The sequence below is a fragment of the Lathyrus oleraceus genome, chromosome 6, assembly GCF_024323335.1.
Source record: "Lathyrus oleraceus cultivar Zhongwan6 chromosome 6, CAAS_Psat_ZW6_1.0, whole genome shotgun sequence".
Classification (NCBI taxonomy): domain Eukaryota; kingdom Viridiplantae; phylum Streptophyta; class Magnoliopsida; order Fabales; family Fabaceae; genus Lathyrus; species Lathyrus oleraceus.
The window spans coordinates 505,225,810-505,249,134 of record NC_066584.1 but is presented as its reverse complement, the minus strand read 5'-3'; the positions used below and the strand labels follow the sequence as shown (position 1 = coordinate 505,249,134).

General features: G+C 37.0%; 2 protein-coding genes across 2 annotated transcripts; one reads left to right on the top strand and one right to left on the bottom strand.

Moving 5' to 3' along the window:
- Positions 1 to 7,246: 7,246 nt before the first annotated feature.
- LOC127092405 (serine/threonine-protein kinase ATR) lies at positions 7,247 to 21,071 on the bottom strand. The gene is made up of 16 exons (XM_051031266.1): positions 20,749 to 21,071; positions 20,517 to 20,661; positions 20,319 to 20,431; positions 19,190 to 19,488; positions 18,949 to 19,073; positions 18,569 to 18,713; positions 17,850 to 18,428; positions 17,697 to 17,772; positions 17,088 to 17,403; positions 15,065 to 16,318; positions 10,991 to 14,327; positions 10,281 to 10,850; positions 8,880 to 9,503; positions 8,291 to 8,485; positions 7,792 to 8,010; positions 7,247 to 7,720 (listed from the first exon to the last, which is right to left on the bottom strand). Exons 1-15 carry the CDS (start codon positions 20,921 to 20,923, stop codon positions 7,843 to 7,845), a joined length of 8,121 nt encoding a protein of 2,706 aa, XP_050887223.1. The 5' UTR covers positions 20,924 to 21,071; the 3' UTR covers positions 7,247 to 7,720; positions 7,792 to 7,842.
- A 557-nt stretch (positions 21,072 to 21,628) lies between these two features.
- LOC127096454 (uncharacterized) lies at positions 21,629 to 22,803 on the top strand. Its single transcript, XM_051035020.1, has 4 exons — positions 21,629 to 21,647; positions 21,750 to 22,342; positions 22,415 to 22,470; positions 22,572 to 22,803. The coding sequence occupies exons 1-4, from the start codon at positions 21,629 to 21,631 to the stop codon at positions 22,801 to 22,803; spliced, it is 900 nt and encodes a 299-aa protein (XP_050890977.1).
- Positions 22,804 to 23,325: the final 522 nt, after the last annotated feature.

Below are 23,325 nucleotides of genomic sequence, written 5' to 3'. Positions count from 1 at the left end.
AATCTAAATAACATCAACTATCATTATGTTTACCATCCTACCAACCACCAACCACTACTTTATTAGAAATCTCCCAAAACCTATGGAGAGTTTCAATCAATCTTGATGAACAAGATTGTAATTACCCACACAATTACAACGAAAAGAGAAGAACAATGGAGAAAGAGAGAGAGAGAGAGAGAGAGAGAGAGAGAGAGTGTATAAAACGATGAAGGAGAAGAGTAATATAATTCTGCAGAGTTTTTATCTGTCCACAAACTGTGGAAAACTTCTTATTCACTTTGCAACTGCAAAATACTGTGAATACAAGGTTATGAATACTTTATTCACTTCTATTATAAAATAAGGGTTACTCCCTCTATTTATAGATTTAGGTTAACTTGGACCTCAAGCCAAAGCCCAAAACTATAAAAGCCCAAAATAGCTAACATTATTTAACACACTAGGTGGTTGGACACTTCCTTGCTCTGTCGAGTAACCTGCTTCGACACAAGGAATTACAATTCAACACACCACCTAATTCATTGTGTCTAAACTATCTACATTCATCATAGCTCTTAGCCTTCTAAACACTTCGACATGCACTCCATTCGTCATGATTTCTGCAATCTGATTCTCAGTTCTGTAGTGTTCCACATTCATCTTCCCATCTGCTACTTGCTCTCGAAGATAATGGAACCTCATCTCGATGTGCTTGTTTCGACCATGTGCTATCGGATTCTTCGCCAGATTGATAGCTGACATGCTGTCGATCTTTATAGTAATTGCTACATGACTCTTCGATGTTATCTCTTTGACCAGATTCACCATCCATGTTGCTTGACATGTACAAAGAGAAGCAGCTATGTATTCTGCTTCGTATGACGATAGTGTCACTACTAGCTCTTTTCTCGAACTCCAAGCAACTGGTGCACCACCTAGCATAAACACATAGCCAGCAGTGGATTTTCGATCCTCAGCATCACTACACCAACTTGAGTCAGTGTATCCCACTAATTTGCATTATTTTCCTTCATCAACTGCAGGAAACAAAATGCCATAGTCGAGAGTTCCTTTCAGATACCTTAGTATCCTCTTCGCCGCGGCTAGATGTGATACCTTTGGCTTCTGCATGAACCTACTTACCATACCTACATTGTATGCTAAGTCAGGCCTTGTATGACAAAGGTATCGAAGTGACCCAATAAGTCTTCTATATTGGGTTGGGTCGACATCATCTTCATTTAAGTCTTTCGACAGTCGTAATCTGGGTTCAGCTGGAATCGAAGTTGGGTTGCAATCTTGCATCTCAAATCTCTTGAGAATTTCGCCTACATACCTTCTTTGGGGCATCATCAAACCTCTACCACTCTTGTAGAACTCGATGCTAAGGAAATATGAAATGTCACCCAGATCTGACATTTCGAATTCCTTGTTGTGATCACCTTTGAAGTCTTCGATCTCCTTCTTGCAACTACCTGTTATCAACGGGTCATCAACATAGAGGCATAGTATAAGCAATTCACTTTTGCTTCTTCTTACATATACTCTATGTTCAGATTTTCACTTTACAAATTTCTTCTCCCTTAGAAATCCATTTATCTTCTTGTTCCAAGCTCTTGGAGCTTGTTTAAGTCCGCACAAGGCTTTATGCAGCCTGTACACTTTTCTTTCTTTGCCATGTTTCATGAACTCAGCTGGTTGTGCAACATAAACTTCTTCTTCTAAGGGGTCATTAAGGAATGCATATTTCACATCCATCTGACACATCTGCCAGTTGTTTATGTTTGCTAGACCAACAACCAACCTGATTGTTTCGATCCTAGTAACAGGTGCAAAAACTTCATCGAAGTCGATTCCTTCTTTTCGAAGAAATCCTTTCGCCACAAGTCTCGCCTTGTGTCAAGTCACTTATCCTTTGGGATTCAACTTTACCTTGTATACCCACTTCACATCGATTTCCTTCTTATTTTGGGGCAATTCGACAAGTGACCAAGTGTTATTGACTTTGATTGACTTCAGCTCTTCATCTATTGCTTTCATCCACTTCGAATCTTTCAATGCCTTAGTTGCATTAACAGGTTCGACATTTGCGTAGAAAGCATAATGTACCAGCTCACCTTCTTCATCGAACACATCATCTGATGTAATCACACATTCTTGCAACCTTGCAGACATGTGTCTTGTTCTTTGAGGTCTGCTTGTGCTTGCTTGACCTCTGACTTCTTCCTGTCGAACTTCTCTTTCGACTTCACTAGCTGGTTCATCACAAAAGATTCTCACTGAATCTTTCTTGACATTCTCAGTCCAATCCCACTCCTTAAGCTCATCTATGATCATGTCCCTGTTGATCACCACTTGCTTATTCACTGGGTCGAACAACTTGTATCCTCCAGTCGAATGATGTCCTATCAGGATCATCTGACTGGACTTGTCATCAAGTTTTATTCTCAATTGATCTGTCACATGTCTATGTGTTATAGATCCAAACACCCTCAGATGACTCAAGCTAGGCTTGACACCAGACCAACATTCTTCTGGCATGATTCCTTCTAGCTTCTTCGTCGGACATCTGTTCAGGATATATGTCGCAGTCTACACAGCTTCTCCCCATAATTCTTTGGGTAGATTCTTGCCTTTCAACATACTTCTAACCATATTCATAATGGTTCTATTCTTCCTTTCTGCGACTCCATTCTGCTGTGGAGTGTAGGGTGGCACCACCTCATGCACAGTCCCTTCTTTCACACATAATGCATCGAAGTATTTCGACACATATTCTCCACCACCATCAGTCCTCAAAATCTTGATCTTTCGACCGCTCTGTCTTTCGATCATAGATTTAAACTTGGAAAATACCTCGATCACTTCACTTTTCTTCTGGATCAGGTAAGACCACGGTTTTCGACTGAAATCATCTATGAATGTAACAAAGTATTTGTTACCTCCAATTGAATCCACCTGGGGAGGACCACATACATCAGAGTATATGACTTCAAGAATTACCTTCAACCTGTTTCCTGCATCCTTACTGAAGTTGTTCTTATGTTGCTTTGCGTGCACACATTCTTCACACATTTCGTTTGGAATGTCGATTTTTGGTAATCCTGAAACGATATTTCTTCTCTTCAAATCTCTGATGTCTTTGAAATTGAGATGGTCAAGTCTGTAATGCCGTATCCATTCATCTTTGTTGGCTGCTGTTACAAGGCACTTATACTCCATCACATTTAGTTCAATCTTGAAGGTTCTATTCTGATACACTAGAGCCTTCAAGATCAACCTTCCATTTGAGTCGATAACTCTCATCATCTTGTCTTCGATTGACACCTTGTAGTTTTTTTCGACCAACTGCCTTATGCTGAGCAAATTACTCTTCATGCCTGGTATGTACAACACATTTGAAATTACTAACCTCTTGCCATCTTTTCTCATAATCAGAACATCACCAACACCTTCAGCTGCTAGAGTGTTGTCATTTGCAAATTTCACCATGTTCTTCATTGAGGGCTTTATGTTGACAAACCAATCTTTTCTTCCAGACATGTGTGATGGGCATCCTGAGTCCAAGTACCACTGGTCCTTGAATCTCTCTTCTTCTCTTGTTGTAACCATCAGCAACGTCTCTTCTTCTTCGTGTTTCGCCAGCTTTGCATAAGTTTCTTGATTCTTCTGCTTTTCTGGACAATCACTAGAATAGTGATCATACTTATGACAATTGTAACACTGAATGTGACTCTTGTATGGCTTTTGACCATCACCTCTTCCTTTACCTGCAACACCGCCTCTTTGGTCTCATTGGTTCTAGGGCTTTCTCTAATTCGACCAGTTTCCTTCTTGCTGATTTCGACCAGTCGAATTGTTGTAACCTCCTCTGCCTTTGTTGCCATTCCAGCTACCTTTGCCTTTTCTTTCTTTTGTTGATTGAGCATGCAAAGCCATATCACTCTTCGACTTTCCTGCAACTCTTTCATCCATTCTTTGTTCATGATATTCAAGCGTCCCTTGAAGCTCTTCCTTTGTCGGTTTTGACAGATCTTTCGACTCTTCTATGGCTACTACCACGTGGTCGAACTTTGGAGCCAACGACCTCAAGATCTTTCCAACAACAGATCTTGATGTCAACACTTCTCCATATACCTTGATTTGATTCACCAGTTTCGTAACCTTGGTGAAGAAATCAGTTATGCTTTCATTGTCTTCCATCTGAAGCAATTCATATGTTCTTTTGTGAGTTTGTAACCTCACCTTTTTCACCTTCTTTGCGCCTCCAAACGATTTCTCCAAAATTTCTCATGCTTCTCTCGCTGACTCTGCATCACTAACATTTTCAAAGTTATCTGCATCAACACATTGATGGATTATAAAGAGAGCTTTATAATCTTTCTTCTTCAATTATTTATGTGCAGCCTTTTCTTGATCCGTCGCGGCTTCTGCAAGCGTCGCTACTCCTTCCTTCACAAGATCCCAAAGATCTTGATAACAAAACACAACCTTCGTCTGCTTGCACCAACTTTCATAATTGTTGTTCTTGAGAATCGGAAGATTTGCTGGAAAATACCCGTTTGGATGATTCGTTGCCATGGTGATTTTCTTCCCACGAATCGGTTAAACCGGAGCTCTTGATATCAGATGTTGGAAATCCCCCAAAACCTATGGAGAGTTTCAATCAATCTTGATGAACAAGATTGTAATTACCCACATAATTACAACGAAAAGAGAAGAGCAATGGAGAAAGAGAGAGTGTATAGAACGATGAAGGAGAAGAGTAATATAATTGTGCAGAGTTTCTCTCTGCCCACAAACTGTGGAAAACTTCTTATTCACTTTGCAACTGCAAAATACTGTGAATACAAGGTTATGAATACTATATTCACTTCTATAACAAAATAAGGGTTACTCCCTCTATTTATAGATTTAGGTTAACTTGGACCTCAAGGCAAAGCCCAAAACTATAAAAGCCCAAAATAGCTAATACTACTTAACACATTAAGTGGTTGGACACTTCTTTACTCTGTCGAGCAACCTGCTTCGACACAAGGAATTACAATTCAACATACTTCACCTATCAATATCATCAATCTAACTACCATCGATCACCTCAGACGATATATATAATTGTCACTAGTTACCACTCCAATCACCACCAACCACTCTAATCGCAATTGTAGCCATCACTATGACCACCATTGTGACCATCACTATGACGACGACTAATACACTTTGAATCCATTGTGACCATTAGGGGTAGAGAAACGGGCGGATTCGGACCCAAAACCCCAATCCGATCTAATCCTAGGATGTTATATTGAGAGTCAATTTCGTCCGTTTGATTTATGGTTTTTTCGGGTTACGGTTTTTCGATTTTCGCTGACAGATTTGATGCAAATTAAACACATAATTGCAGGGAAACAAACTCACAAACATATTTAGATAATACATAAAACACTCCGGAGATTTATAAAGATGAAGTTGAGCTTGATTTTTATGAAGGAAATATCTGAATAGATTTAAATCTTTCAGCTTGTTTCAAAAAAATAAAAGAAGATAAAAGAATGTTTCCATGGTTGTTTAGTTGCACTGTTAACAGAAATGTAGGAGAAAAAAGAGAGTTGTTCAGTTGCAGCGCATCGAAGAAAAAGGAATAAATCCAACACATGTGATAATATATGATTTTAGTAATAGTTAATGCCAAAAAAAATATAAAATTAAGAAGCATGTGAGAACATAGGTAGGTAGTAATTTTCTGAGTCTTAGAAAAATTAAATAGTACTAATAATATCCTCCCTCCGTTCTTTTTTAAGTGTCCTTTTTTTACTTTTTATACATATCAAGATAATTCATAATTGTTGTTACTTTTTAAATTTAAGTGTCGTTTTTTGACTTTTTATACATATCAAGATAATTCATAATTGTTGTTACTTTTTAAAACAATGATTATGTTTTTTCCTACAATATTCTTAATTTTTTAGTAATTTATTTAATTTTTTCTCTATATATAATAAATGATTAGGGATAATTTTGACAATACTACAATTAATTTTATATTGAACTTTGAAATGACACTTAAAAAGAAATAAATTTTTTTCTAAAAAATGACACTTATAAAGGAACGGTGGGAGTATAAATAATTTGTAGAATTAGTACTTTTTCTAGACTAGGAGTAGGAGGCAGATATGCCGGAACATATTTTAATAGAATTTCGGTCGGTTTCGGATCTGATTGGATGGAAAAGTATCAACCGATTTCGACCAGTCCAATCCATTAGTAGCAAAAAGTAATCCATAGACCCGTAACTCCGAAATAAACCGCCCGAAATGATATTTTTTTAGCGGTTGAATCGGGTTCGGTCGGACCTCGGTTATTTGTCCACCCCCAGTGATCATCACTATGATGACGATTAATACACTTTGAATCTAATAATTTGTTCAAGTGGTCGTAAGTTTTTTGTTTTTGATTTTTTAAAACCAAATCTCGTTAGACTAAAATAGATCTGAGTTGATTTTTTATTTAATTTTAAAATATTTTTTTACTAAAACTCAAAAATATATTTATAATTTTTATTTTTGTTTTAATGTTAAGTCGATACCACAACAGTCTTAGTCCGCTAATCCGACCACAATTGGTCGTAAGTTACTACTCTGACCACCATCAATTATTTCCAACCATCTCTGATCACCATTTTATTCATCTATATTATCATTATGTTTACCATCATAACAACCTCCGACCACCATTTCATCTATCAATATCACTGATCTAACTATCATCGACCACATCAGACAATCACTATGATCGCCTCCCTTTCTAATCACATATTTGACCATCACTCTAATCATGCAAACTTCTCGTGTAGCTGATGAGGTAATTGAATTGGAGTTGTACATAACTAAAACATATGATGGAATTAGGGTTGTTCATGTATAGTATATTGAAAAATCCAAAGTAAACCGAACCAAATTATAATAAAAATTCACTCAAACTGAACCGTTTCAATTTACTCTGAACCAAACCAACCAAAATTATTGATTTGGTATACCATTTCATAATGCTGAACCATATTGAATCATTAGAAAACATTTTTCCTAAGCCGAATAATTTGTTGAAGAACCGAACCATTAAATTATTTTTCAATTTTAAAAAAAAAAATTAACACATGTCAAGGACAGTACTATACATGTGCAGCCAATTATTGGGATTTAGCTCTTTTTTTGTTTCCACGCAAGTTATTATATACTTTTCTTTATTTGTGGACTGATAGAGTAGATATGACATGACACGGGTAAACGTCATTACGTCAAATTGATATCCACAGATCATAGTCTATAAATGATCAACGCAATTCATATACAAAAAGATGTTGGCAGTTACCCTAAAGAATATACATTATAATGCCAGCTCTAAAACTAGCTTCCATAGAGAGCATGCACAGGTACAACTATGTGGCATCAAGCTTCATTCAGCCGCAGCTTAAAGCATGTTGGACACACGTTGATACTGACTATCTAGTGTCCCAAGCCAATTTCACCATGATTTTTGAAGGACACACGTTATCACTGTGAATCTCCGGTTTTCCAAACACGTGCTTCGTTCAACCCCATGACAAGGACAACATTTCTGCTTAAATGCTTACTTTATGCATTCAGCTCCCAATGCTCCCACAGTCCAAGATTCCTTTTCACCAAAATGATAACAGCTTAATCCATTCCTTTAGCTTTCTGCTTGTATCTCTGAATCTCTCCTATGTCAAAAAAACATAAATCACATTCAGGGATTACACAGAAGATAGAAATGAAATTAATAACATCATACCTGTCTGAATCATTATGTGAACATGAAGATCTTCTCGGCCCATTCAAATATTTAGAGCCAAGGCATCCACCATATATACATCTTTCCAAGATTCTTGTGAGAGACTGCTTCAGCAATTAGCCTACGAGCTTGACCTTCTACAGCTAGAGGTAATGAAGGTGCAGCTCCAACACCAACAACCACTCCTTCTAACCTTGCCTCAATATTACTAATGGCTCGCTGATAAATAAATTCCATATAAAATTATTACAACAATTATTTTAATTGCCCAGTCTTTCGCAGACTATAACCACCTAAATAATTGTCTACTTGAAGGAATATACGATAAACAACACACACTGAAACTTTTTAAATTGTTTTAATATAAACTATTCCTAATGAAATTATTATGATCCTTGTAGTTGATCTCGTTCGTGAAAAAACAAACTTAGTTGTCATTGTATCCCAATGAAAAAAAACATTTTTTGGATGCAGCTGATTAAAAGCAAAATATCAAAACCTGTGCGTGTGGATTCTGAACTTCTACGCCGCTGGACCTCTGAGTTTTTGTCCATTCCACGAGAGGATCGTGGATAAAAGTTTCAAGCACGCTTATGAGAGTCTCCCTGTGTGTCCTCAATACAGAAAGTGTGATTTCGCAAACCCTCAAGAAGATACCCTCATATCCTGTGATGCCTAAGCCATCAATCATGTTCTGCAGGTTTTAATGCAAAATCAATGAGAACCAAGAGCCCAGCATTCATACACATGAGAACAAAAAATCAGGCATCAGGTGTGATAAAGTGTACCAGCATGAAGTAATAAAAAAATGTTATCTTAACAAATGAGTGCAAGTGCATGATTTGCATTGCTTGTAGAAATAAAATAAATGATATTAGTGTGGAGTCCAATAAAAATATGTCAGTTAGTTCTTGCAATTTTCTGTCATCTCTGTAATCATATATTAAACATAATCATAATTCAAAACCTTCATTTTTCTCTTCTCTTTATAAAATTAAATCATTTCAACTATATGTCTCCTCAGAGGAAAAGGCAAAATAAAATATGGCAGATTTGCACATATTTTCCAATTATGGGCCGTCTCTTACCTGTGTTAGCCTGAAAGGAACAAGCTCGGGTTTCTCCAATTGCAAACCTTTGTCAAATAAGCAACTGAAATCAACGTGAACACAATCACCGGTGGTAGAATCAAAAAGAATGTTTTCACCGTGCCGGTCACCCAGTCCGACAATATGCCCAACCATGGACCAAACAGCAGTCGTGTGAGCATAAGCAACACGTGCCCTGAACCAGGCAGCAGGCTCAGAAAATGTTGTCAAGAACCATTTGTGGAAAACAGGAGGAAACATTGGAAGTATTTTATCCTTCAGCATCTCATCCTCCGGCACTTTACCTTGGCATTGATCATAAATTCGCTTAATTTGAGGGTTTGTTTTCCGCTGATCAAACTTTCCACAAGTAATATATATGTCTTGAAGAATTTGTCGAAGCCCACGAGTGTGGGGTACCCACTCTACCAGACCACAGTCCTCTGTCAGAGGAATCACCGCAAATGTGCGAATATATAGCTTCCTTCTACGGCTTTCAGGATATTTGGATAACAGTCGGTTAAAAATGGCTGTGAACTCCATCATGCGAGCATCTTTGCGGAGGTCGTCCTTGGGTTTGCATAGGAACGGGCGCGCAAGACCGTCACTTCCCAGTAGAATGATCTGAAATACAAACGCACTCATTAAGATGGTACATAGAATGATACAGAACAGTAGACAACAGTGGTATTTCGTTCCGTTAAGTTCTAATGAAGATGAGTTCCTTAGACCTGCCCAGTATCTCAAATTCCTAACTAAATAATTAGATATGAAAAATTAATCACCTCATCAAGTACAGAATGGTCTGACCGTTGGAGTTGGCACTTTTATCTTTGCAATGAGATTAAATATAAGGCCGCATAAATTTTATGTGAAATGCAAGCCTTACAAAAACTGAACACATTTTTTCTAAAAGTTGGGTGCTTACATTACATAACGGCACATCATATCCTGATCCGCACATCTCTTACATGCAAACAATCATCTCTATTCAGAGACCACATAACATATTAATGCTTGTACATCTAGCCACATTTTCTCAGTAGAGTCAAGTCTACTTCTCATGTTGTACTAGCATAATAATTGTTTCTAATTGAATCGATTTTCCTCTAGGATGATATATTCATCCTTCCGTGAAACTTCAGAACTTGAAGATAAAAATGTGCATTTGGAGATAACCCATCCAACTACTAATGTACGTAAGCAAAGAATGTTCCTAACTATAAACAATAACAATATTGTAATCTGGTCTTATGAGTTACAATGTTTACTCATTAAATTATGTTGGAACCAAAAAAATGTTGCACCACACCATGCACATAAACAAAAATTAACTGCCGCCTCAAGAATCACAGATAAACTATGCAGAGATATTAAGGGAGAAATTCAGTAATAACATACTTTCTTAGGTCGCTGAAGAGATGATAGAATTTCAGCCTCGTCAGCAATGCCTAATATAGTAGGAAGATCTGTGGCAGAAAATATATTAGACATAAGTGAATCACCCAGATTCCCATCATATGCTGGCAGATTTACAGTGAGAGATTGTTGAATTGGCATTATAATTCCCAGGGGCATCATCCTCTTTAGAGCACTAAATTCAGTTGAGAGATTAATTGTCTTTGCTCTTGACTGACCAGCATGGAAGCATAACTTGATCAAATGGTCAATCAGGCTAGCAAATTGAACAAATAAACTGTTGGCATTACTTCCTGAGTTGAAACCATTACGTGCAGCTTGTATGATTACAGCTGCTGCTTCACGCCTTGAAGGAACAGTAGATTTTGAAACTGCAGCCATAATCCATAGGCCCTGTTGTGGATACTCTATGAGAACAGAGGTAATGATATCTTTGACTATTCGAACAACGTCTACATTTTGATGGCAAATTCTTGAAACCAATTGAGGTAGCACGGTCAACCAATGGTATGGTGGTAAATCCCTCAAACAGCCTCTCATAACACTCAGTGCCTACCATAGCAAGAGACAATCATAATTACTTTAAACATAAACGGCAGTAAACAAAAAGAATGCCTGTGTTTAATAAAATAACAAAAGATATGTATGTATTGAAAACAGAAAACAGAGAGAAGAGAAGTTATATACCCCACCTTCTTATGCACATCCTCTAAATCCTTTTGTGACGAACCACTTCTTAGATACTTGCTTCCAAAGTCAAACCAGAGGGTTAATAACCTTGGAAGTGCCCGAAATAGGTTCTTGTTTCCTTTGTGAAGTCCTCTTGCATAGAATAACAGCACATCAGGAATATAACACCACCAACGCTTCTCATTATTTAATTTTGAAGAGCCAACAACAGCAGTTGCCAAAGGAACTCGTCTAGGGCCAAGTTCAGAATTCTCCTCTTGGCGTTTCCTGGCATCACCAAGCACTTCATCACAATACTTAGCCATGTAGAAGTATCCTTCTTCCCATTGAGGCTGCAGTTCCCTCACCCTGGTATAAAGACTTATTAAATCTTCCTTCTGTTTCTGCCCAGTGTAATGAGTCCATCTTGAGTACAGAAGAAGGGTCTTTGCAATGTCTCTGTTCTCATTTGGAGCTTGACTTTCACAAACAATAGGTGGTGGATTGAGTGGTACAAGGGAAAGGCTTGTAATAGATGAAATCGCAGCAGCGCCTAAGACCTCAACAGGCATGTTCAAGAGAGACTGTTGTAGCACTGCAATGGCACCATCAGACCGCCGAGTGCTCCAGAGGAGTTTTGCTTTTTCCATGTGGACATTAGGTGCACCGGACGCCTGGGCTTCTAAAACTGCTCTGTTGGCTGTTTCATAATGACCAGCCAAGCGACATAGTTTTGAATATTGAAGCCAGCAATTGCCAACTTGAGCACCAAGACCACTTGCACCAAAAATCAATCTCCTGAAAGCTAAGAGTGGCTCCCTTGCCCAGAGTGATGACTGTGTAATTCTAAGTCGATTTTCCCAGTTGTCCACTAATTTAGAGAAAGCTGGATCATCTAAATGAAATGATTTCTCTAAGAAAGAGTCATCTCCCAGAAGAGAATGAAAGTCCTCCAACTCCCGTAGAAAGTGAAGTTTTACAACAAATGGGTAGGCCCGCGTATAAGAATCCATTCCTGCAGCGGCTAAGGAAGCAATTAGTGACTGCTTGGTTAAAGCAATTTTCTCTGCAACTGAGAAGTGATCTCTCTTCATCATTGCTTGGAGAATCTTTGCGACATTCAAATCAAATGAAGCATTACTTTCCGAGCTACTGCAAACTAAACTGTCATCTTCAGCTCCACTAAGATACTCATCCATCAAATCCCACCTTCCAAGCCTCCAGGCAGCCTGCACACCTTGCATGCACCATGCTTTCTTGTACTGAGGAATCCTAGAAACTAAACCATCAACATGAGTGACCATGGCCTGAAGGTGGCACATGTTTAGTAAGCAGTTAAGGACATCCGAATGCCTCTGAACTGAGGTTGGTTCCATCTGCAAAGCTTGTTCGCAAGAAGTTAATACATCGGCCCAATTACCAGCCTTTTTGTTCATTAAAAGCTGATCTTGTAACCTCAAAGATTTACTTAAACATGACAAGCCAGATAGTCCATCAGGCTCATCCAAACAGCTGTATATTTCCATAAGATGTGAGACATCTTCATCCTCAAAGATGCCACTCCTCTCGGCAGCAGGGTTAAAAGTGCCAGACTTTTCCCTTACATGGGACTCAAAGTACATCAACGACCTTGCATAAGCCTGGCATATTAAAGAAGCCCTAGCAAGAGTCACCTTCGGAATCGCGGATAGAAGCTCTGAAACATATTTACATTGTACAATGAGTTGGTCCTGACCTGTCAAGGAAACTGGACTTTGATCCTTTGACTTTTGTTGCTTAGAAACAGATGATTGAGAAAGGGAAAGAGCAAGTTCTTGTTCAACATCATCCACCCATTGCCCAAGATTATCAAGAAGATTGAACACAGATTGAATACAAACTTCACTTTGACCACCACTGAATCCATGAACTGAAGCTCCACTGTTCTCTGATGCAACTGCATCAAGAACAGATAGGATTTCCTGTGTTATGCTGTGACGTGCCTCCTGAGTTCCATGACATACAACATTAAGAACCAAGTAGGGAAGCAAATATATTGCTGTTTGCATATCATGGCGTACAATACCTCGACAAGCATTAAAGATGCTTGCACGAGATTCAGTGGCATGCACAGTCAGTTTTCTTATCCAATAGAAAATCCATCTTCTAAATGACATAGATGGGCGGTAAATAGGGCCAGCAGATGTTGAGTCAGCTACTTTAGGAAGCTGAAACCTAGACGTTAAACATGGGGCTATTATCTCTTTCACATAATTAGAAAACCTATCCCATAATTTCTGGCCCCTATTATTCATCTCATTACCACTATTGGTAGTCTTAATCGTAGTTGAAGCATTCTCATCCAGTGACGCCTCACAACCAGCAAACTTTAGCAACTCCTGTATAGCCAATGCAGCAGAGTCTTGGATAACAGTATCAGGTGCAGATCTAAATGCCCGAGCTAGATGTTTGTGGATCAGCTCAAATATGAGGTCATCATCGGAGCATTGAATTTTGAAACGTTGACATGAAAAACCTTTTACCTTAGCAGGGTCAGCAGCACCAAGGGCCCCAAGACAATCCGCACAGACCAACTTCAACCGCTGCCCAACTGTGGTCCTTGATTCTTCTGCACATCCTCTTAATAAGGATGTGATTAGAGAGCTCAAAACATCCAGGTCTGTACCAGCTTCAGCAATGACTAGATCTGCAATATCCTTCCATCTCAAGTTCAGAAGCTTGCGAAGCTCACATGCTACCATGTACCTCACATTTAAGTTCTCATGATTTAAGCCATCAACCACGTCACGTAGTTGATCCTTCAAAGCCATTGTCCCACGAGCATTCTCAATTGCATGGTTCACTTGCACCAAAGCAGGTATACTGGGAAGCGGGGGGAACTCAGATATATTCTGCTTTAGGATAACCTTATTCTTAAAAACAAGTTCTTGTAAAATTTTTACCACTTTGTCTAAATGTATTGACGGATTTTCTTTGTCTCTTTCCAAGAAGGGAAGAAGAGAAGCAAAAACTTGAGAAATTATATGCTTAATGCTCGATGGTGAAACTTTAGCCAATTGCTTTATGAAAAAATGCAAGACAGATAGCCCATCCATTTGCAGTGATTCTTTATCAATAGCATGCAAGAGAAGCACCATCAGTTTTGGCACATAAGTATTAAGATGAGAACCCATCATTCTAATTAGCATCTCAATTCGTTTTAATGCTTGTTTACGAAGCAAGAAATCATCAGAATGGAGCATTTTTCGGTCTATGCTATTCAGAAGTCTGACAAAATGACTCCTCAAAAAGCCTGGAAGATCTTCTGCACCAGTGAGAACTTTAGCAATGCCTTTAATCATCTGAGGCACTCTAGCTATTCTGTCAACAAACAAAAGAATAAGTGAGAATGCAATGCAAGGCTCATGTACTCTTAGTTAGAAAGATAATACTAAAACCATGTTTGTCTCTTCAACTAACAGCTTGAACTTTCGGATAATTGGTTCAACACTCATGACATGGTATCAAAGCATCCATAAGCAAATTCTATACAACTCGATCCTTGCTCGGCCCATTCTTCCAACAAATGGTTCAATTTGAAGCATACGATTGGAGAGTCTATGTGTTGTCTGTCCTTCAAACAGAAAGACCTCTCACTTGAGAGGCAGTGTTTAAAACAGATAAAAAGAACTATTCACATGTCTTCATCCATCGACAAATGCTCTAAGACTGTTGGTTCGTGACACTCTTAATCATCATTACCTTTTTTTTAGAACTCCGTTACTAAAAGTACGAAACCTTCTTTTTGCTTATGATTGAAGTCTATAGGAGTATCATGAAAGAAATTAATATGCAGAACTTACTATAAGTGCTAATCAATGATGAGTGAATAAATACAATCAAATCAAATAATAACAATTGCAAATGATAATTATAATAATAATATAATATAACCCTTAATATAGCTAAGTCTGGGGCAACTGCAACATTGTTTCCGAAACAAACACGTGAATTCCAAATATTAGTACCCAGGTCAGATAGTTGCCAACCACAATGTGATCAACAAAGTGCACCCAGGAAAAAAAAGTGCAATCCAGTTTCAGAAATCATCACGTTACCTTTTGCTTATCTCATTTGAATCACCAGCATCAGTAAAGCATACAAGTTCATCTAAAAGAGCCGGTAAAGCAGCTTCAAATATTTCCTTCTTGTCAGAACCAATATTTTCATGGTAAAACTGCACAGCAGAAATTAGCTGTTGTTCATCTGTTTGATGAAGAGCAAAAGCAAGCACATTTGGAAGCCAATTAACAATCAGAAGCACCATATCAGTGTTCACACACTTGGCCAACTCATGTAAGGTGCCAACTGCTTGACTATTATACTGCTGAGACACCACAAGCTTTGGAAGAACAGAAGGAATCATTTTCTTGACAAGCTCTTCAGTCTCAACACCAAAAACAGCTTCTGCAAACTCCCTCACTAAATCTGGGCGGCTAGCAAGTCTCTCAGAGAGATAATCATACAGTTCATTACGAATATGAGCATCTTTAGAAAGAATTAGTTCAAGACCTCCTTTAAGATGGAAATGACACGATTTGTGTATTAATCTTGACGCATTCATTCTCACAGTCACATGTACGCTATCAAGCTGATCAATCAACAGTATAAGAGAAGATAAGAACAGTTTGCTACCTATATCAACAGAAACCATTATTTCTGCTGTAGATTCCATTAAAGTCTCAAATATAAGTGGACTATCGGCAACTATAATGGCTTGTTTAACTGTATCCAAGAATTTTTGCTCCTTGCTTTTGCCTGTATCTCCGGAAAATATTACGCTCAAAATATGGTCATCCATAAAGGAACTAATATGATTGCAAAATGCATCTCTCAATTCCTTGCTCCTACTAGTCAATAGATATTCTACACACTTTATCCATTCAAGCCTTGTATTGAGCAGAATATCAGGGGCACTGTGTGCAAGGATGCGATGAATAATTTTCACACAGGAAATCTGGACATCCTCTGATGACTCATCAAAAAGAAGGTCAAAAAATAAAGATTGCAGCAGCATGAAACTACAGTCTAAACTAACTTGTGCATCTGCTCCACACATATCAGATCGAAGAATGATGGGAGGATACCGCTCATTGTGATTGCGAATAAATTTTTTATCACATTTTGAACAGCTGAAACCTTGCAGTAAATCATCTATTGTCCAACTTGATCTTCCACCTTTCCCCTTTAGAAATAACTTGCACTCGTTCCTAGGAAGACCAGATACAGCTCGTCTGCATCCATAAAGGCATGACAATAGGCCAAGAGATATGGGAAGAAGTTTCTTAACCTCTTTATCTGTTCTTAAGTACCTGCATATTGTATAGAGAGAAGTAAAACAACCAGAAGACTTGTCTCTCCATTTTATTCAAGAGAAACAATCTTCTCCACATACTTCGATGCAACCCAGAAACTTACAGAGAACTAACCCATTACTGGGGAAAAAACAAAAAGAAACTGCTTAACAATAAAGGGCATCATAAATTTGAAACAGTGAAAACTGTTAAAACTAAATCATTAATAGGAAGGGAAACTCACTTAAAGGAAAAAGATTTTATCATTTCAAAGTTTGTAGTTCATAAGCTGAATCCAACTGGACTAAATAATACTCCCTCCGTTCTTTTTTAAGTGTCTATTTCTTGTAAAAAAATTGTTTCTTTTTAATTGTCACTTGCAAACTTCAAGGTAGTGTTAATTGCAATGTTGTCAAAATTACCCCTAGGTGATTATTACAGGGAGAGAAAAAGTAAAATGAATGTAATAAATAATTAAGGGTATTATAGGTAAAATATGAATTATTATTTGAAAAGTAACAATAATGATTAGCTTCCTTGGTATGTGGAAAAAGTCAAAAAATGACACTTAAAAAGGAACGGAGGGAGTATCAAGCAAGTTCCATGTGCATGTGTGATGATTTTTTTTAACAGAAAATCTAGCCTAGGATATAAATCCAACAGTTCAAAGGAAAGAAAATGACTTATAAAGAATATAATCATATGCCTAATTCAAAATAACGAAAAGACAAGTCTGACAACATGTTATAGAAATCTGTATGCAAAAGTATCCAGGCGTTATACTTACTCCATCCTTTTAAAGACAGAAGGTGATACATCAAGACCAGACCACAAAACTATCACTGGCAAAGAAATAGCTGCTTCAGTCCTGACTTCTTCAGCTTCATCATGAAGACCTAAATCCAAAACATCAAGAACAACTTCACTGCTTAAGCTTGGACCTAACTTTGATAATACTTGAAGAGCAAGGCATTTAATTTTCCATGGCAGTTGATTATCAATAACAAGGAGCGTATGAGTCCAGGGAAGTTTAAGCACGGCAAGCATAAGGTCTACATGGTAATTCCCATCTTGTAATGGGTTGTTCTCTTTGAAAGAGGCGCCTGATTGAAAGAAGTCACAAGTGACACAGATCAGGAGCATGAAATAACAGACACCAAAATCATGAAGTAAAAGTAAATTATAGGATATATCGAGAAATATAGAGAGAAATATCGAGATATATCGAGAAATATCAGTTAAATATCAGAGAAATAACAGTCCTTATAGTTTACTTGCCACCAAAGAAAATCAGACACAATAATGTAATCACCTAGAAATAGGTATAAGACTTTTATGCTAAGGAAAAAGTAGATGTTAATTCACAGAATCAGTTAAGGTCAAGCCCAAAGCTTACTTTGCAAAAGCAATACGCTGTGAATTCCTTCTAGATAAGTGGAGATATCTACAGAAATTGAATTCCCTTGTTTCACCTATAAAGATAGACAACTAAGTTTATTGGAAAATAAATTAATTATGTAATAGGAATTTGCAACTTCTACCTACCTACCTGCTCAGTTATCCAAGGAAGCCATGCAAGCATCTGCTCAAAGATTCTAATAGACACATCGCTTTCTGGATAAATAGAGAAGGCAATGCATAGAACGCTAAGTGCAGATAAAGCAATATCTGGCTTCAAAGAACCAGGTCCAACGGCAGGAGCATTTAATGATTGAATAAATGATAGAAGAGATTTATTCATATGGTTAGCATAATCTTCTACTCTTTGGCAAGTAACTATACAACTATATTTACATTCCACCTCAATACTGGCATCTGCAACATCAATTTCTTTACTTAATTTTTGGCGTTTGATCTTAAAATTATCCATATCCTGAATGGACCTCTTTTGGCCATGCCCCGTCCTTTCAATTGGCTTATTTTCATTCGATAAAAGGGCTCCATTCTTATTGTTTCCTTGGATTCCCCCAACAAGATGTGGACCAAGGGTAGATACAGCTACTTGAAAGCACTCTATCAATGGCAAACATGGTTCTGGACGATAGAGTGCAGATATGAGATGCTCTGGCTTCCAGACATGAGGAGAGCAAACTTGAGCAATTCTAGCATAAGCACTGCATAGTGCAGCCTGAAAAAAGAATACTATTAGTCCTCTTGATCAATTCCCTTCTTCAAATATATAAACTTGTAGTAACAGGGGCAAAACTTCTATGAATAGCTCTATAGTTAACTAAGCTGTTCTAACAAAAAGTGAGTATCAATGTTAACCTTAAGTTGCTGGCTCTTGGTTCTCCACAGTGATCCAAAGAATACACCAACTAAATCAGCAGCCGTTAACCTGACAATGTCTTCTGGACAGCTAGAATGGAGGGTATTGAGGCAAACTCCCAGCGATAAATCATAAGTCAAGTTTCTGCATGTGAACTCCATCTTAACTTAATGTTGTACATTTTTAAAAGACTTGGAAAAAAACTAATTACTTTGTTTTGTATACATACTTTTTTTCAAAACATCATAATGCAATAGAAGTAACAATTTAATCAAAAGGGAAGCAGACTTTTATAAGAAAAACATTTTCGAGGGGCCTAGCCATAGTTTAATGTGAAAAGGCCATTCATATGAGATGAAAAAAGAGAACATATCCAAACCTGAAAAAAGGAAGCCCCTCCTTGTCCAAATCCAAGATGATAATTATTGAGCGGATTATTCTCTCATAAGGAATTATATCATAGTTTGTCACCGTCGCAATGACGTGCACAAAGTCAAAGCATGCCTTCCAGGAATATTTAAATTGTCAGCCAAGTTGTATCATTTCCCATAAAATATATACATATAAGTACAGTAAGGTGGAAATACTTTATCGTAAAATTTTCATCAACCATCACCCACCATATGCAGATCAGAATCCCCAAAGCATAAAAGAGAACATGCGGAAGAGACAAACGAAGCATGGATCAATCCTTCAACATAAAGTGTTCCTTCAGTTAGACATTTACTAAGTAGCTTCAAAATCCAAGTTGCAAAAGGTTGCCACCTGCTTTTGCTACTCAGATCAATCAATAAACCCCAACCATCAACTGGTTTATTGGTTGGTGGAAGATCTTCAACTCCAGAGAAGGATTCGGAAAAACACTTAATTGTCACCTTAGAGGGTCCATTCACATTAAGCGAAGCCACGTGTAAAACATCTAACAACATGAAAACAAAACCAAAACAGTCACTAACAGAAACACCAGTTTCCAAAATAAGTCATCTTAAATAAGGCCGAAATTAGTTGCCAAAAATAAGACCCTATTTGGATAAACAGCTTAACTGCGCTTATAACGTTAGCACTCATCACGTAAATTAAAGTCTAACTGCATTCAATTTTTTAAAAGTTTTTTCTTTAGACCAAATTTCTCAAAAAGTTCAAAAATTACTTTTTTCCAAGATAAAATTTCTATCTTTTTATTCCTTAACAAGTGCCATAAATGTTAGCAAGACCCTGACTGTAAGTGTATGTTTGATTTCACGTTAGGAGCAATTAGAATTGATTCTGGATGTATAAAATTGATTTTAACATGTTTTGTTGTTCTCGGGTAGAATTCATTATGTTTTTTAAAATTGATTCTACTTGAATTTAGGATTTTTAGCTTTTGATCCTAAACGTGATTTTTACACTGAAATATTTACTGTTCAACTCAGTTTTGCAGCAATTTATCCAAACATAAATCACTTTCCCTTCAACTCACTTTTAACCAGAATCAATTTTACCAAATGAACTCAAAATCAATTTTCTTTGCCACAGAACCAAACACAATAGTTTTCATAAGCTATCTCATAGAACTTATTTAAATAAGTTTAAAACAACTTTTGAATATGTAATAAAATGTTCTGTTCCATAAGTTCTTCCTACCACTCCAATGCAAAAGTTAATGCGAGTCAATAAACTCAAATGAGTCAATAAACTCAAATAAGTCAATACAAAGAGACTCTAAAATGATAGAATGAGTCCATGCATAATTATACTAGTTAGTACCTTGAATGAGAAACATGGAATCAAGGAAGAACTGTCTATAAGAATCTCGTGCACCTGAACGAAGTAAAGATAAAAGAGAACCGATAGCTTCAAAGAAGACATCATGACGAGATCTGAAAGAAAGAAATAACAGAAATGAGAAAGAGAATATAGTGAAAAGCTTTAAAAAAAACAAAAGAAGGAACAAAAAAACAATACCTAAAAATAGGATCAGCGAAAAACGGTAGTAAACGAGCAATGATAGGTAAAATAGCGGTGGCTTTGCCGTGATAAAACACTCCGGGGAAGTTTATTGCCGTGCGAGAGATGAGTTTCACTACAGCAATGACTTCTCTATCGTTACCTGCAAATTAAGGAGATTAATGTTAATAATTAAGATTATTGTCAATTAATGAGATTAAGATTAATGGTGAAGAGAATATTAGGTTACCGGAGGAAGAAGGGGGGACGTAAGCGTGGAGGAGATTGGGGAGGACGGTACGGAACCTGAGCTCCAAAACGTCGTCGTCTGCGGGGTTGTTTGGAGAGGGAGAAGATGAAGAAGAAGATGCTGCTATGCGTTCTCGAAGTTCGTGTACTAAACTAGATAGGTTTGCTTTCGCCATTTTCGGTCACTGGTGATGGTGAATAGGTGACGACGGCGATGGTTCGTTTTTCGTCTTTTGATCTTTCCCTCCCAAAATGGTTTTATAGTTTTCAATTCAATTTTATTTCCTTTTAGTAGAAAATACTGACTATGACCAATGGGGACTCAAGAGACCTATACTCATTTGCAACAAAATGGAAATTTTCCACTTTTAGAGTATGGCTCACACTAAAAACTTAAATTTCCTCTTATCTATTTTTTTATTTTTTAAGATACATCTCCTCCGGACTTTTAAAGCATTTTACCATTTGTAATTTAAGCAACGATTCTATTTCTTTACAGAATTTATTTGGAGATGTGTTATAAAAAAATTAGAAGTGTATTTGAATATGCATCTCTTAAAACAATCATGAATTTCATTTACTACGTATTTTTCATTGAGTTGATTTATTTAACCATTCAATGATATTTTCGAAAATGCATCTTCGAAAATGTCAAGCGGAGAATTGAATATATCATCATCTTGCGATCATCTCTCTACCACTCCATATCACTTCCATAACCCAAAATCCTTTAAAATATCATTTTCAATCAATTTTTCGGATCTAAATCATCATTCTTGTGGTTTAACACATCAAAGAGAACAAAAGAAGCTGCAATTTAAGATAAAGGTCATTCATTTCATCCCTTCATTGCTTGCATAATCTTCTCTTTTAGCTGAAAAATGAACATTGAGTCCGGATGTACATATCCAAATTTACCTGGTCATGTTTCGGATATGCATATACGAATTTTCCTGCCACTGTGAGTTTTTTTAACCGTTTTTCTGTTTTGGTTCATATTAGATATAGTGCACTCGGATATGTTTCCCAAAGTTAATGTAAGTAATGATGTAAAATCGGATGTAGTGGATGATGATATTAAACTGCATGAAGTGAAGGATGATGTTAAACTTATTGTTGTCGAGATAGATGTTGGTCAACATTTTATAAATGAACAAACGTTTACTGTTCGTGAACATATGTTTGAATGGGTCTGCATGAAGGTCAGGAAATTGGGGTTTGACGTTGTAATCAGAATGTCTGGCAATAGTTCAAAAAGAAGGCAAGCATTTGCAACCATAAGATGCGACAGAAGTGACACATATGTTCCACCGATTCAAAAGTTGAAACGTGATGACATCGAATCGAGAAAATGTGGTTGTCCATTTAAATTTTGTGGATATTGTAAGGTGAATGATACATGGAAATTTAATGTGATTTATGGTATACATAATCATGTTTTGCAAACCGAGCTAGTCGGTCATCCCATCATATGTCGCCTTAAACCAGGAGAGAAGGAAATTGTTTCTGACATGTCTTTAATCAGGGTGGCGTCGAAAAACATACTTGCAGATTTGAAACGGAAAAGACCTGAAAATGTTTCAAATATCAAACAGGTATACAATGCACGTTATCGAAACAACATGGCGATAAGAGGCCCTATATCTGAAATGCAATAACTTTTGAAGCTTTTGGATGATAACCAATATGTTTCTAGGTACAAAGTTTTTAGGAAAAAGTCATTGTTCGTGACATATTTTGGACTCATCCAAAAAGTATCAAGTTATTCAACACATTTCACATTGTCTTGTAATTGATTCTAACGTATAAGACCTACAATTATAGGCTTCCGCTTCTAGAAGTTATTGGTGTTACTTCTAATGAGAATACTCTTTTAGTGGGATTTTCCTTTTTGGAATCCGAAGAAGATGTCAACATTACATGGGCCTTGGAAATATGTAAGACTTTGTTGAAGGAACAAGAAAACATGTTAAATATAATTATCATTGACCAAGACACTGCATTGATGAATTCGGTTGAAAAGGTGTTTCCTACATCATACGCATTAATTGGTTGATATTGAAGGTTGATGAAACACAAGAAATGGAGGATTGAATTGGGTTTCAAATATGACAAATTTCCGCGACCCAACGACAATAACGACAATGATAAAAATGACAAGGTATTTTTATCCTGGTTCACCGTTAATAAGGTTAGTCTAGTCCACTTGTTAGAGTGATTTTACCTTTTCAACAGGACTTAATCCAATAATCAAACTGATTACAATCTTAAAGACTACTCGTCAATGGCAACTCATGGATTCTGACTAAACTTAATCCCTTAAGGAATTACAACTTAAAGACTACTCGTCAATGACTTCTCAAAGATTCTGACTAAACTTAATCCCTTAAGGAATTTAACAATTGTTAATTACAAGGTTTGTGTTTACAATATTGCTTCTAAATAAGTAGATATCCAAAGTGATAAACATGCTTTAAACTTAAGAATATATGAAATAAAATGCTATGTGTTTTTCTTTATTTTCTCTTTCTCGATAATGATTATTGTATTGAAATTCTTTCAACATTCGTATGTATGT

Excerpts from the sequence above, each read along its gene's own strand:
- LOC127092405 (XM_051031266.1), bottom strand. The coding sequence starts at position 20,923 with ATGGCGAAAGCAAACCTATCTAGTTTAGTACACGAACTTCGAGAACGC. Across the intron at positions 20,662-20,748 it reads CGTCCCCCCTTCTTCCTCCG|GTAACGATAGAGAAGTCATT; the intron begins GTAACCTAATAT and ends CTTAATTTGCAG. Across the intron at positions 19,489-20,318 it reads TTCCATGTTTCTCATTCAAG|ATGTTTTACACGTGGCTTCG; the intron begins GTACTAACTAGT and ends TCATGTTGTTAG.
- LOC127096454 (XM_051035020.1), top strand. Across the intron at positions 22,343-22,414 it reads ATGTTTCAAATATCAAACAG|CTTTTGGATGATAACCAATA; the intron begins GTATACAATGCA and ends TAACTTTTGAAG. Across the intron at positions 22,471-22,571 it reads GTTTTTAGGAAAAAGTCATT|GCTTCCGCTTCTAGAAGTTA; the intron begins GTTCGTGACATA and ends CTACAATTATAG.